The sequence below is a fragment of the Gadus morhua genome, chromosome 7 (assembly GCF_902167405.1).
Source record: "Gadus morhua chromosome 7, gadMor3.0, whole genome shotgun sequence".
In the NCBI taxonomy this organism is placed as follows: domain Eukaryota; kingdom Metazoa; phylum Chordata; class Actinopteri; order Gadiformes; family Gadidae; genus Gadus; species Gadus morhua.
This window is the reverse complement of record NC_044054.1, coordinates 23,878,037-23,893,300: the sequence shown is the minus strand read 5'-3', so window position 1 is coordinate 23,893,300 and position 15,264 is coordinate 23,878,037. Positions and strand designations below refer to the sequence as shown.

General features: G+C 40.2%; 1 protein-coding gene and 1 long non-coding RNA gene across 3 annotated transcripts in view; one reads left to right on the top strand and one right to left on the bottom strand.

Annotated features, from left to right (window-relative positions):
* Nucleotides 1–393, top strand: part of LOC115546712 (uncharacterized) — a 2,470-nt gene extending 2,077 nt beyond the window's left edge. Inside the window, exon 4 of the long non-coding RNA XR_003977261.1 lies at nucleotides 1–393. This exon is cut by the window's left edge and continues 42 nt beyond it. This is a non-coding gene — a long non-coding RNA (uncharacterized LOC115546712).
* A 6,879-nt stretch (nucleotides 394–7,272) lies between these two features.
* On the bottom strand, nucleotides 7,273–14,301 carry LOC115546711 (ubiquitin carboxyl-terminal hydrolase 2). Of its 2 annotated transcripts, none has more exons than XM_030360403.1 (12): nucleotides 13,935–14,300; nucleotides 11,642–11,689; nucleotides 11,350–11,470; nucleotides 10,757–10,868; nucleotides 10,469–10,576; nucleotides 10,115–10,179; nucleotides 9,897–10,000; nucleotides 9,343–9,423; nucleotides 9,164–9,242; nucleotides 8,728–8,835; nucleotides 8,511–8,631; nucleotides 7,273–8,161 (listed from the first exon to the last, which is right to left on the bottom strand). In XM_030360403.1, exons 1-12 carry the CDS (start codon nucleotides 14,082–14,084, stop codon nucleotides 8,065–8,067), a joined length of 1,194 nt encoding a protein of 397 aa, XP_030216263.1. In that variant the 5' UTR covers nucleotides 14,085–14,300; the 3' UTR covers nucleotides 7,273–8,064. The 2 variants fall into 2 exon arrangements, with proteins under 2 accessions (XP_030216263.1, XP_030216264.1); XM_030360404.1 differs by having other exon boundaries at nucleotides 8,008–8,161; nucleotides 8,489–8,631; nucleotides 13,935–14,301.
* Nucleotides 14,302–15,264: the final 963 nt, after the last annotated feature.

Genomic DNA, 15,264 nt, shown 5'->3' with positions numbered 1-15,264 from the left:
GAGGAGGGTTGATTAGTGTTTTAATAGTAGGTTTGATGACCTTTGCTCTATTGTTCGATATTTCAAAGAGTTCTATGATTTCCTGCTATCAATGCCTCCCTTGAAGAAACATCTGACTTCAATGCCATATATTTTCAAAATATAATTTAATATATAATTTAAATAATACGCAAATACAGAGCTCGAAGTCCATTGTTTGACAGGATGTTTCATGTCAATGCATGTATATATTAGTTTTTTTATATCGTCATTTTGGAATTCTCTTGGGTGTCTGGGGATTATTTCAGGGGAACATCTGTTTTAACGTTGGTTCTTACAGGCTACAGCTTAATATGTAGCCCAAATAAAATGTTAAAATATGATTAAAATGTTAACACAATAAGCAACAAATCACCATTGTCGTCATCTGTTCTTATATACAATTGTATTAGTTTAGCAACAGTCAACAAACTCTGGAAAAAAGCACAAAGGCAGTGCGTTAAACTTAGCTTCTTCTATCTTGGAATGGTTTATCTGGGACCATTAGGATATACTTCCAGTTTCCTTGGATACATTCAGAATTTATGGAATTAATCTGCTGGGAATATTAGATATCGACAGACAGTTTGTGAGGCTCAAATAAAATGTAAAAATGCTCAAATGTAAAAGATCTCTCTGTTAAATGTAAGATATACTTGGCACCTTGCTGTTGATGTGGTTTGTCGCTCTTCATCCTATCGAAGAGCCAAATAGCCAATGCTCTCTGATGCTCACTCTGGCCATGAGAGGCCGCAGGCGTGCAAAGTTACGGTGTCTCTTTAAAACTGGACTTTGGTTCACATCGACATACGATGAGGACATTTATGGTGTCATTAGCGATGGAACAGTCAACAATGGGTTGATAGATGACCTATGAAGATTTATGAAGACCAACAAGGGTATCGCTGCCAGAGGCACTGTTAATACCTTAAGGGTGACAGATATATTTATAAGCCTACCTCAGAGTTGTAAGCACAGACAATATGGTGAGTACAGAAGACTCACCTGCTGTAATAAAAACAGAAAGGGAGAGTATCAAAAGTCAGTATGGCGGTTTTACAACGGACTGCGTAATCTAATTTCTCAACATGCTCATTGAAATAGACTGTGTTTGTGGAAAAAAAGCAATCCAGAGAAGCCCTTATTCTGTCACGGGATCCTCCATGCACATTTAAAACCCTCTTGGCTGGAAACAGTCCAGCCAAGTAGGCCTGGATGAACAGGCTACAAAATAAGTACGCTCAAAAGTAATCAAAGGCATGGGGAAATGTATCTGCTTGTAACATTCAAAGACTAACTGACCAAACTAACTTATCTGCACTTTTGAACAAGCCGCATTTGTTGTTATATTTGAGTTGAACATGCTGTCCCATTGTCCAATTCCTTCTCAGCAGGCCCTGTATGTTCCGAATAGGATACCAGTTGGGTTTTTTAACTCTATCTCTTTTGTCCTCACAAATTAGACCCCACGCAAACTCACAGATCATCTGTTTTAGCTATGGAAACCTAAGCTGTGATAGTTGCTGACAGAGTGTGCACGGCCAAACACACAGACACACACATGCACACACAAACGCGGATCCCATGCAGAGAAACACATAAACACACAAAATTGACTCTTTTAGCTGTACTTCTTTCTAATCTTAACATTTTCCAAGGTATTAAGCTGATATTCCAGTTCAAAGCATCCCTAAGCCTATTTGACTTATGACCATATTAGTTCTCCTTTGTTACTAGCTGGTGCAACCACCAAAAAGGGGGTTGTTGAGCAATATACATGTTTTACTGGGAGAGCCTCAACGTTTTAACATCACTATCTCCCAAACTTTCCCCGGGTTTCCAAGTGGCCTTTTATTTTGGAGAACTATAAACAAAAACAATGACATATACAAAACAAAAATAAATCACAATGAAAGTAACTTTATTTTAAGATGCATCAAAGATAAAGGTCCAGCGATGCTTCATTTTTACAGGACCATTGACTTGTTTGTGTTGAGCCTTTTTACCAGGGGTGGGAAAAATAATCGATTCTTTGATGCATAGCGATTCTCTCTAGAATGAACCCATCTCGATGTAGATAAATTAATAATCGGAATAAAAAAAAATGGATTGGTTCGCATGCTGCAACATTCTGTTCGCCAAAGAGGGATAATTTTAGTAATTTTCAAATTATTTAATTATCTTCAGTGTGTATTGGCCAATCTGATTTGTCTTGACATGATTGCGTTTCAGCCTACGCATAGCATGCATGCAAACTCACAGCCAGACACAAGAACTCCTTCTAATTCAAGAGCAGCTTTTTTTTTAATGACATAGAAAAGAAAGATTAGAAAGAAAAGAAAACTGAAACCAATTTTTACATACTTCCATATTTATTTATTTTTTTAACCAGGAGAAGTGTTGTAATGCAAGCTGCATTGATTGCTGCATTGATCATTGTTCGTAGAAAGTCATATTTGAGACAAAAGCTTTTTCTCTTATAAAATACTAGATAAGTTGACAGTTGATGTCTAATGATCATCACAAAAGTAGGAAGTGATTAGCAAACTCTGAGTAGCAAACTAGGCTACTTATGGTAAGCTGGCCACAGGCTATGTAGGTGCATGCAAAATGGGCTGCTCGGCTGTGTTACAAAATAAATACGATGTTGATTACATGTCATATATCAAAATATAATAATCAGAGCAATGTGTTCACAATGGTTTCAGCGGATCAGTGAAAATAAAGGGCAGAGAAGAATAAAGAGGAAAATTCTGTTCAGGTTCAGAAAACCATGATATGGGAGGCCTAGAGAAAGTTCATACATCCTGGATGGTCCCAGACATCTGTTTTATTTTGTTATTCTTTAATATTAAAGACGTGTTTATTTCTTCATTTGAAGGATCCCCATTAGCTGATGCCATGGCAATCAGCTAATCTTCCTGGGGTCAATACCTAACATACATACTGAACATAAAACTATACATGGTGGCATTAGCGATGTCCCTTCACTGTTATAAAAGAAAGATCTCAGTCATAGTTCATCCTGCCCACTAACTATTTGTTTTCGTCACAATCTTCCATAGTTTGCCTGCCACATGAAGGATGGGTTCCTGCATGAGCCAAACAGGAAAAGACAATTACACCAACTTCCTTATTTGGTGCACTTCTGCTGGTTGGAAAAAAGTTTAACCACATGATGAACACAGCAACAATTGCAATTCTTACCCGACAATAAAGTAGTATCGTATAACAGAAGTGACATCACATGCCACCATTGTATGCCAATAAAATCTGTTATTTGAATAACCTTTTTTTTTTTTTTACACTTGGGGTTGTGCTGCCTGTGTTGTTTTCTTCTTTTCTCTGGAATTCCAGGGCCCAAGGGTTTATTATTTGCATGCTGTGTGATTGGTATATTATGCAAACACTTTTACGTGCAGTGTACAATATAATATTATGTCCTTCGTCATTATTTGTCTGTAATGCTGCAAATTTCAGATGGGCTATTTCAGACACGCTCCAATGACATGCTCATGCTTCATGTTCCTCAAGTCAGGTCTGAGCTTGGAAAGACAGCTTTAAGCTTCAGTGCCCCTGACTCCTGGAACAACTTACAGCAACTAATTTGAATTAATACCTTCATTTATCCTTTAACCAATTTAGGCATATTATCTTAATTCTCCCAAACTCTACTTGTAATGTTGATATCACTTATTTTATTTTAATTCCAGCATGAAGAATTTAATTCTACATCTCTATGCAAATGTTCAAATGTTTTTTTCTCTTTATTAGTTGCTGTATATTTGAAGTATTTGCATTGTATATTGTGCATGTATTGTTGTTTTTGCTTTGCATTTGTTTGACTCAACATCATTGCAAATGAGGGTGACCATCCCCTACATTGATATTTAGTGTATAAATAAAGGTTAAATAAAAATGAAATAATATGTCCAAGGTTTTGGAAGTTGTGAACACGGTCACTGGTTATAATCTGTGTGAACTCACGCGCGCCCGCATTCATTCATGATCTCATGATCAAATACTCATCAATCCTAAAAGTTATGGGCTTGTACACGATGTCTGTGTCAAGAAAATATGTGTTTGCTGGACGGTGTTTGCAGGTGCATTGATTTAAAAGTACAACTTATTACCGCTGTATCAGCTGTTCCCCCCCTTGGGGCGCAAGATCATTCCCTAATTTACTGACGCGTGGCGGTGGAGGGAAAAGAACGCTCTGCGCCAGTTGCAAACTAGCAACGACAAATGCATCAGTGTAGAAAGTCAATTGCGCCGGATGCAAGATAGGGCCCTCTCTCTCTGTCTGTCTGTCTGTCTGTCTGTCTGTCTGTCTGTCTGTCTGTCTGTCTGTCTGTCTGTCTGGTGGAGGTATCTTTGGTCTGCTGAAGTACACTGGGAAGACTTGAGGAGGGTTGTATGTTTTAGCATTAGGGATGACCTTGTTGTATTGTTCGACAACTCAGAGAGTTCTGTGATTTCATACAATATTACCCCCCCTTCTTCCAGAATTCGCTGACTTCAATACCATAGCCTACATACATACATACATACATACATACATACATACATGCATACATACATACATACATACATACATACGTACATACATACATACATACATACATACATACATACATACATACATACATACATACATACATACATACATACATACATACAGAGCTCGAAGGCAATAGTTTGACAGGATGTTTCATGTCAATGCATGTATATATTGCGTTGAGTCTGACATTTTTTTAATCTAAATTTTGAATTCTCTTGGTATTCTGGGGAGTGATTGATGCCTTTGTAAATTAATAGGGGAATTATATTATTTCAGGGGAACTTTGGTTCCTACAGGCTAGCTAAATATCCAGCCAAAATAGAGAATGAAAATAGAATTGGAAAGTTAATACAATAAACAAATCACCATTGTTGTCATCTGTTCTTATATACAATTGTATTAGTTACTCAACACACTCTGCTAGTATCATAAGTGATATCACCTTTTTAAAAACATGTCTGATCTTGAGATGGAAGTGACTTTCGGCACACACACGATTATCCTTTTCTTTACAATTGATATATCAACTGATATATGCCCAGGTTTCACAGCATGTCCAGGTTTCACAGAAACAAGGGACATTAATGCCGACAAAAGTTCAGATTCTAAGTCCCTGCTCTTCCACCATCATCATGTGACCATATTTTCTGAAAGAATATGTATAGTTTTTATAAATTACAGTATATTATAATAAATATTTTTTTGATCGCGTTTGATTGTGCCTTGAATTATATTATGATTCAAAGATAATTTTGCTTTTTGAGAAAGTTGCAGTTTGTGTTAAGTAACATTCATTTTATTTGAAACCACTCAGTGTACTACATTTCTCGTCTCATACAAAATATGTCACCATCACCTACGTTAATCTTACCAAGACGTGTTTTTTCCAGCTGCTCCTTATCAGCCAGGATGCAAAAAGACCAGCAAATCTGTTGCTTGGGGACTATAGGTCCCGGTACAAATCACACAGGCCATGCGTTAACCATACCTTCTTCTATCTTGGAATGGTTTATCTCTTATGGACCATTAGGATATACTTCCAGTTTCCTTGGATACATTCAGAATTGATGGGATTAATTTGCTGGGAATTTCAGATATTGCCAAAGTACACCGTTTGTGAGACTCAAAATTCCGAAATTTAACTGAAGCTGAAATTAAATTTAAATGTAACTTCAGCTGAAATATAAAAGATCTCACTATTAACTGGAAGACTACACCTTGCTGTTGATGTGGTTTGTCGCTCTTCATCCTATCAAAGAGCCAAATAGCCAATGCCCTCTGATGCTCACTCTGGCCATGAGAGGCCGCAGGCGTGCAAAGTGACGGTGTCTCTTTAAAACTGGACTTTGGTTCACATCGACATACGATGAGGACATTTATGGTGTCATTAGCGATGGGACAGTCAATAATGGGCTCATAGGTGACCTATGAAGATTTATGAAGACCAATAAGGGTATCGCTGACAGAGACACGGATACATTTATAAGGTTATAAGCCTACCTCAGAGTTGTAAGCACAGACAATATGGTGAGTACAGAAGACTCACCTGCTGTAATAAAAACAATAAGAAAGACTATCAAAAGTCAGTATGGTGGTTTAACAACGGACCGTGTAGTCCCATTTCTCAACATGCTCATTGAACTAGACTGTTTGTGGAAAAACAAAAATCCATAGAAGCCCGTAATCTTTCAGGGCATCCTCCATGCACATTTAAAAGACCCTTGGCCTGAAGCAGTCCATCCAAGTAGGCCTAGACAGGCTATAAAATAAGTACGCTCAAAAGAGATTATAGGCATGGGGGAAATATCTGCTTGTAACATTCAAAGATTACCTGACAAAACTAACTATTCTGCACTTTTGAAAAGAAGCCGCACTTGTTGTTATATTTTAGTTGAACATGCTGTCCCATCGTCCAATTCCTTCTCAGCAGGCCCAGTATGTTCCGATTAGGATACCATTCTGGTTGATAACTCTATCTCTTGGTCCTCACAAATTGGCCCCCGCACAAACTCACAGATCATCTGTCTTAGCTATAAACCTAAGCTGTGATGGTCACTGACAGAGTGCGCATAACCAAACACACAGACACACACCTACACCGATCCCATGCAGAGAAACATAAACACAAAACAGACTCAGTTGACTCCTAGCTCGCTTTTAGCTGTACTTCTTTCTAATCTTAACATTTTCCATGGTGTTAAGCAGAAATTCCAGTGCAAAGCATCCCTAAGCTTATTTGACTTATGACAATATTCGTTCTCCTTTGTGGCTAGCTGGTGCAACCACCAAAAAGCATGAGCAGCAAAGAAAGCATTGTTTTCAGTTGAAGGGTTTGTGGCAACTTTAGGTAGTTACTGAATATAGAGCACACCAACAACATCAGATATAATTTTAGCGTATCTTCGGATTTACCATGACATGTTCTAGGTTTTTCTAGAACATTTCATCAATATGGACATTTTCCAAACGTTTTCCATGACCAAATATTTTTAAAATCCAGGTTTTCCATGATGCATGGTTGCCCTTGATCAATAGAATCGATTTATTTAACCTTTTATTTACCTCAATGAGATTAAATAATTATCATGAATAGTTATTATATGCATAATTATCATGCATAATTACCATGAAAAGAACGAAAGGACAACCAATCGAGGTTGTCAATCGAACAAATTGAGGCAAGTTGCAGGGAGGATTTTTGATCATACAACTTTATTACCATGGAACTTAAGCATCTCCACAGAGATGCGAAAAGTAACATTCACTAAGTTCTCCGTTCAGTGCAAGTTAGAAACACGTTTTTTTAATAAGATATTATTATTCCTCCATTATGTTGTTCTCAGGCGTGTGCGACAAATATCCAGTTTGGCCACTAGAGAGCGCCAGAAGTCCTGAGTTCGCAGGTGACTCATCCTCACTTCACCGAAACACCAATGGCTCTGCAGCAAATCAAACCTTCCGAGCTTGACAACCGATCTCAAGACGCAGTCTCCGTTGACATACACACTTGCATGTGGGCACGCTGACACACACATTTCCCTCTTTTCCACAGCAAATCCGAACGCACGGAAAACAACCCTTTTGCAAGGGGGCTCGCTTGTCGATTCCTGCAGTGACAAGGAATCCTGCGCCCCGCCCCCCAGTCAACATCGTCACAGGGTTCACTGCAGGGGGAGTCCAAGCAGAGCCGGTCTGCTGAGCTTTGCAGGTCTGCCGACACAAGGCTCTAGCGTGGCTCCGATTGCTCCGTTGCCGATGTGTGTGGTGTGTGGTGTGTGGTGTGTGGTGTGTGTGTGTGTGTGTGTGTGTGTGTGTGTGTGTGTGTGGGGCCCAGGATTTGGTGCTACGGCCCTGTGTGTGTGTGTGTGTGTGTGTGTGTGTGTGTGTGTGTGTGTGTGTGTGTGTGTGTGTGTGTGTGTGTGTGTGTGTGTGTGTGTGTGTGTGAGTGCGTGTGTGCGTGATTGTTTGTGTGGCGGCATTGGTGTCTACAGGCGCTGTGTCTGGTATTGATGCGGTGTCAGCTCGTAGAAGAGCACGTAGGCATCACTGCTGTGCACCTCGCTAGCAGACATGGGGCTCACTCTGCATGAGAAGAAAACAATGGAGAGAATATTTATTATTTTATAGTCACTTTGGCACAGAAACATGAATAACAAAAAAGAAAAGAAAAAAGAAATATATATATATATATATATATATATATATATATATATATATATATATATATATATATATATATATATATATATCGTCAATGTGGCGTCAGAGAAGGCTAGCACCTTTAGCAGGAAGAAATACTTGGCTTTTGTTCATATGTGGCTAATGATTAGCTCAGCTGCAAAATATTGTATTCAAAAACAGACACATTCATTATTCCTACTGCTAATATTGAAAGAACGTATCAATTACAAAAAGAGAGTGCGCTGAGCACCTGGAGTCGTTGTAGCGGTACCACTGCTCCAGCGCAGGGTTCTTGCAGAAGGCTGTGTAGTGCCCCCCCAGGATGCTCCCCGAGTGGTTGGACACGGCGTACAGGCTGTACACAGCGTGCACTGCAGAGGAAACAAAAACCCAGTCTGTAGAACCCAGAGGCAGCCTGCTTTGAACTTCAACCTCAGTGTATTATTAAATCTATCCTTCTTGCTTACCGCCGTCTGCCGAGGCAAACTCGCCCAGGTCCAGCTCTGTGAGGGGGAAGTTGACGAAGGTGGTGAGCTTTTTGGCGTGTGACGGGGGCTCGGAGAAACGCTTCAGGTCTGAGGGGAGCTTGTTAAGGTGAAGAGACGCGAATACTTGATACTTATGCAGCCTCTAAAACAATGCACAAATAAACACACACGCAATTAATAGTATAAAATACAGTATAAAAGACACATTTAAAAAAAACATTGTCAAGGCAACATTGAGCTATAAGCTATGGAAAAGATATCCTTCATGGTGAAGGATATTTATTCAAAAATGTATTGAAAGGGTAGAGCTCAATAAAGTTCTCCTTCAATATATACTTTTTTCGATGTTTGTCTCAACCGAAAAAGGCAAACACAGGTGCAGAATGATCTCCTCAAGCGTGTTAGCAAAGGATACGAAGCACGAGGACCTCTGGAAACTTCTGGATGGAAAACTTCTTGCTGCATTTTCTTCTGACTTTACATCGCTGGCAAGTCTGGATAGAGGAAGGCACATTATGTTGATCCCAATAAGATTATTATTCAAAATATACAAATGCATATGTATCACTGTTAGCGGGGAGAGGGCCTCCTTACAGGTCTCTCTTCTCCGTCCAACACGTCCTCTCTGGTCAAGAGCCGCATGCAGTCGGTCAGAGTCACCTCCTCTGTGTCTTTCTGAAATTAAATATAGTTCCCATCTGTTAAATGTGATCAGAAATCTTTACATGCAAAGTAAAGTACAAATACATTTAGACATGGATGTATTTGTGGTGAATGGGATTGCATTTTGTTTCTTGAACCTTTTTGTTACTTGGGCTGTCTATGGGAATCAACTAATCTGGCCCATTCTCTCACACACACTGACACACATTTACACGCAATTTAACAAGTTCCTTAACTATCCCGTCTGCATTTCTACAGTGAGAGTAAAAAAAATATAAAGAAGACGATTGACCAAAGAGATAAGTCACAGTCACAACTATATATGGGTCGTGTGTGTGTGTGTGTGTGTGTGTGTGTGTGTGTGTGTGTGTGTGTGTGTGTGTGTGTGTGTGTGTGTGTGTGTGTGTGTGTGTGTGTGTGTGTGTGTGTGTGTGTGTGTGTGCGCGCGTGTGACCGCATGTGGGCGTGCGTGTTCATAAGCTGACCTGTGCGATCGGCAGAGACAGGTCCCAGAAAGGGTCGAACATTGTGGAGCAGAAGTCACACTCACTGCAGGTCAGGGAACTCTTCAGCTGCCCAACAAACAAATCTACACAAACCACAAAAACCAACACATTACACTCACCTCAGCTCACTTCTGTTTTCTTATCACAGTTTGTGTAAATTGTGTCAGCATGTTTCCTCTGCATGCAGGGTCACTTACCAACCACTTTGCTGTCCTCTGATTCTCTGTATCTGTTCCACATCTTTTGACTTTTCTCAGTGTCCCTGGAAAGACAAAGTCTGATTATTACTCTTTTTGCCGGTGTTTGGTGACACAATAGTTTCTTTGGCTGCAGCTGTTTGGCATTGTTGTGAGCTCTGGGTAGGTATAATGGGGCTTTATATTTGACAGAAGCAGAATTGACTTTACCTACTTACTTTCTAGCTCATGATGTTAACTCACTAACTTTTTGTGTGAAGGATTTTAACGATCAGACATTGGAGACATTGCACTGACTCAACTGTGAATTAGCTAACCCGTTACTGGGCTACTGGTAAGCATAAACGATCTTACGATAGGTGGTCAAAGTCCTCTGTCACCCTGGGACACACCGTCGCCCGGTTGACATCATTGTGGAGTCCGTCCAATAGGAAGCGCAGGAACTCTTGGGCATCCTGCTGACTGAGATTGGTTGGGGGGTACAGGAAAAGGTATAGTTTCATAGATGCATACATTTTTAGAACCCTATGTTTAAAAGGCAATATAATTGCAAAAATCACTTGCTGACAAAGTTTTGAGAGGAAACAGGAGAGACAATCATTACGTTGATTTGAATCACCCAGACCGGTAAGTGGAACTCACTTGTAGCCCAAGAATTTTGGAGCATATTTCTGGATCTGGGTCTTGAAATCGGAGGGGCTGACCGCGTCACTGTTGACCGACGTCCACAAGGTCTTCGTTAGCTTAGCGAACTCTTAGGGTGAGAGAGATAGAGAGAAAGGAGAGAGAAAGAGAGAGAGAGAGAGCACGAGAGAGAGAGAACGAGAAACGACAGGATGAAGAGTTTTATTGTTAGAATCGAAAACCAACTCTCAACCAAGTCATTTGTTGTAAACATGGATGGGTGCGTAGAAACATGGGCTGATCATAGACACGATCCATCATGAATACACCTTTGCACACAAACGTGTGTGCTTTTAACTATAAGAAACAGGTACGGTCCTCTGGAGTTAGGTTCAGATCCAGCGATGTGTCCAGACTGATATAGTAGGAATGCTTAGCCCAGGAGCACTGTCTGCAAGTATTATATTCCTGCCCACAACACTGTTCCTTTGCAGGGCAGAATAAACTAGAGACATTGTACACATTTCATTTGTATGACAGATTTAGTAGGGGTGGCACTTAGGGTCGCCAATCAGATATTGTTGACGCCCCTGGTCAGCATGAGGTCTTACCCTCCATTAGAGCAACTTGGTTCCCACATCGGCTGAGCTCTGCTGGGTGGATGTATCTGAGACAGAAGTCCCTCAGCTCCGGAGTGTTGCTCAGGCACTGGAGGATGGAGTTCATGAAACACTGTCCATCGTGTGAGACAAGAGAAAGAACAAAAATAAAACGTAAGGACATAAAAAGATGTCAAAGAATATGTGATGACTCTCTGCAGTTCTGGAAGGAGTGTGTTCTTCCGTTCTTAAAATATGAAGTGCAATGTCTTCATGTGTGGAGTGAGGCACAGGGAACGCTTACAGTGTTGCCAAGGTTCCTTAGTCCCACCAGACCCTGGGAGCTCTTGTTCTGTTTCGATAGTGACCGTCCCGAGAGAGGGAGAGAACGAGGGAGAGAGAGGGAGAGAGAGAGAAAGAGAGGTGATCAGTTGACTGAAAAAAGGCAGGTCAATTGTTTTTCTTTAATTAGAACATGATTAGCGTAGATATAGCGGCTACAGGGTCATATTGTCCTGTTATCATAAAGGTTGAATTGGCCACTTTCCACCACAAAATCTGACAATCGCAATGGACAGAGTAATTAACAATAACGCAACTCATTGTTGTGCAGTAGATATAAAAGCTGTTCTACCTGCCAAGGTTTGATGGACATCACTTTTATGTTATATGCAACGCAGGCTGCTTCATAAACACACCCCATATTAGTTTATTCTTGACTTCTGGTGAGTATATTTCAACTACATAACATAGACAAGGAGTGCCATGTCACCATTACTTGAAGTCAATGTGAAGTTAAATAGTTAACCACAATTGTAACCCAAACAGGTGGTCCTTATCGCATGTATCAGTAGCTTTTCATAGCACGTGAGTGGAACACAGCCGTCATACTGAAAGTAGAACCTTCCGCTGTGTTAACAGAGCTCAGTGATCTATTGCCTCGAACACTCTTTGAATGATAAACTTGTTTTGATATGAGTGAATGCCTACATTCATTTAGCACACACTTTCAATTTTTCAAATAGCCAAGAGTGATTTTATTTAGATCCATGGAATTAATTGTTAATGTATGTAATCAATGACATTTATATGGTAGGCAGGGGTCACTGTCATACAGCTGTTTCAGCTTAAGGTACAGTTGGTAGTGCAACCCACAGTGCAGCTACACTTTGGACATTGGAGTTTGGCTGAGAGCCATTCAGCTGGGAGGCAGTCACCTGACCCACTACAAGAATGTCCCCAATTATTTCTATATCGTATAGAAAAATTGTATCATAGATTTTGCCCTGTAATGTGTTGGCCTAGCAATCAGCCTTCATTCAAGTGAGCCTCAGAGGCTAGTTCCCACCCGGTTAACCTTGTAATATCATTGTAACGGAGTAACCACGAAACGTCGGTGTCGTTATGCTCCAATGACTCTTCTGACGACTCTGAAACGTCATGTAGACGCACACAGTTATTCGTGGGCTCATACACATGTCCACATCCCCAAATTACTCGGTTATCCTGTCATAAATTTGACTGAGTAAGCAGAAACAGAGCCAAATTTGGTTAGAAAAAACGCATATTGTGGAGAAGGGCGGGTAATCATTTCTTTGTGGTACGTGTAAGAAGTCAGACCATTGTAGGTGTACAGGTGGAGCTCATGTATTAGAATGAAATGCACCCATGGTTAAGTACAATATGAATTAATGTTCCCCAGGTAACATTATTTATTCTTGATTCATGATCTGAGTGTATAAGATATTTCAGGCTTTCCGAGGCCTCTATCATTCTGTCCATTTTCTGGGCCTGATGCAATGCACAGAAATCTGTGACCCAAAGCAGTTTTAGGAAGTGAGTCTTTAGACAAACTGCAATGTAGTATGAGTAAGGTGATATGGGTGAAAGGAAAGCACTTGTCAGGGGTGTTCCTTAACATTATGTGTCGGTGGTTCTACTTAGGATTTCTCCTTGCATTGATTCCCCCTTGTTTTATGTTTGCTTAATCATTTGAAAGTCAACCTATTCGGATAAGGACTGATAAAGACTGAATTCTCCAAACAATACCTGATAAACAATGCCATCAATAAACTATGGAAATGTGTAATTACCGTGTTTGGATAGATTGAAAAGCAAACTTATAATGTATCAGCAGTTTATTCCATGGCATTGGCCTACCACCATTGGATAATAAGGAATCACATGACAACCATAACAGCAACATGAAATAGCGTTGACATTTCATATAACGATGACAAAGAATACATACTAGTAGTAACCATATATCCTGGATGTCCTTTAAATTAATGCAGTTTCTCTATTATATGCTAAATGCTGGTTGAACTACATATTGTGTGGCAAACTTTTAATTTTGCCAAACTTTTAACTGACGAATTGACACCGTAGGCTGCTATTTGTAGGTGGAGAATAGGGGGAATGTGCATCTTTAACTGGTCGGTAAAATCAGTTATCGGTAATTTGACCTACTTAGGTAAATCATTAGGTGTAAAAGTAAATTGCCAATGTTGAACTTAATTCATTTAGGCAAGTTATTCTACAGACTATAGTTAAATGTGGAGGGGACAGTTGGTCCACTCCCTCCCTCCCTCTCTTACCTTGGCTTGGTTGATGAGCAGTCCCATGAAGGTGGACATCAACACTGACCGAGACATCGGTCTGTTCTTGCGCCTGCTGTCCTGTCGGCCAAAGGGAAATCCAGTGACCGAGACATTATCCGGCTCCGTTAAGGTATACGACTGCCGCATGCTTAACTTTATAGTAAAACGAAAAAAAGTACTTCACGGTACTTTGGTCCAAATAATATAGGACCAAAGTAAACAGACGCGCTATTGCTGCCGGGTCGATGGCACAAATTGGTCAACGATATATAAGCCTATCGAATCAATTGTTACGGTAGCAGAGCCTAATCGATCTACCGTCCTCCGTCGTAGTAGAATACAGACGAAGTGGGACTGTTGCGTTTTGACTTTACTCTGTGTATAACACGCCCCCATGTGCTGATCTGTCAAGCGGCACGCCGTGCTCATGCTGCGTTCAAATCGTGTGGGATTAAAGGGAGGAAAGATTCCCATCGTTACAATTTGCGGGTATTCGCTGTTCTGACAACACATCCACGGGGTGTATAAAAAATGAATCCGTAATATTTCCACTATATAAAAAAAGGTAGACCACCCTTTTGATTGGTATTTTTTTCTGGCGGTATCTGGAGAAGTGTGACCTCTGTGTTCATAATCTGACCTTTTCAATGTCTTTGTGTGCTCTTCAATCATGTCTGTATTATTTGCCTTGTCGATTCAATCAGATCTTTGCGAAGGATACCACATTCCTAGTTGTAATCCCCAGTATGTATGTATGTATGTATGTATGTATGTATGTATGTATGTATGTATGTATGTATGTATGTATGTATGTATGTATGTATGTATGTATGTATGTATGTATGTATGTACTGTATGTACTGTATATACTGTATGTATGTATGTATGAATGCATTGATGAGAATGCATTGAATACATAGACATTTCTGATGACAAGTGCATCCATTTAAATGTGGCTTTTGAATAACCTATGATGTTACAAGCCAGTTTCTGCAGAAAACCGCAGATGCCTAAACTGTTAGGTAATTCTATCTGAAAAGAAAGATGTAAGTCAGAATGGAGAAGTATAAGTTAGGATAGCTTGAGGGTGTTTGAGAGAGGCCAATGGAGAGCAGGGCCGACTTATCTTAAAATGCTAGCGTGACATAGTTACGACCTTGCCGTCCGATAAGCAGCCTTGGTGGCTTCCATAGTTAACTTTTATAACATCAATTTAATGCTCTGCAGTCTGAGGTGCTTTTATGGCCAAAAGTGAACTATTGGCATCTGTTGGGAGTCAGAGTCCACAGTCTACTGCACAGCCCCCTGCAGTATATCACTGGTTCAC

Bases quoted from the DNA above. Each gene is read 5' to 3' on its own strand.
- LOC115546711 (XM_030360403.1), bottom strand. From the start codon at position 14,084: ATGCGGCAGTCGTATACCTTAACGGAGCCGGATAATGTCTCGGTCACT. The intron at 10,001-10,114 runs GTAAGTGACCCT...TGGTTTGTGTAG, and splicing joins AGAGGACAGCAAAGTGGTTG to ATTTGTTTGTTGGGCAGCTG. The intron at 9,243-9,342 runs GTAAGGAGGCCC...TCCTCTATCCAG, and splicing joins TGGACGGAGAAGAGAGACCT to ACTTGCCAGCGATGTAAAGT.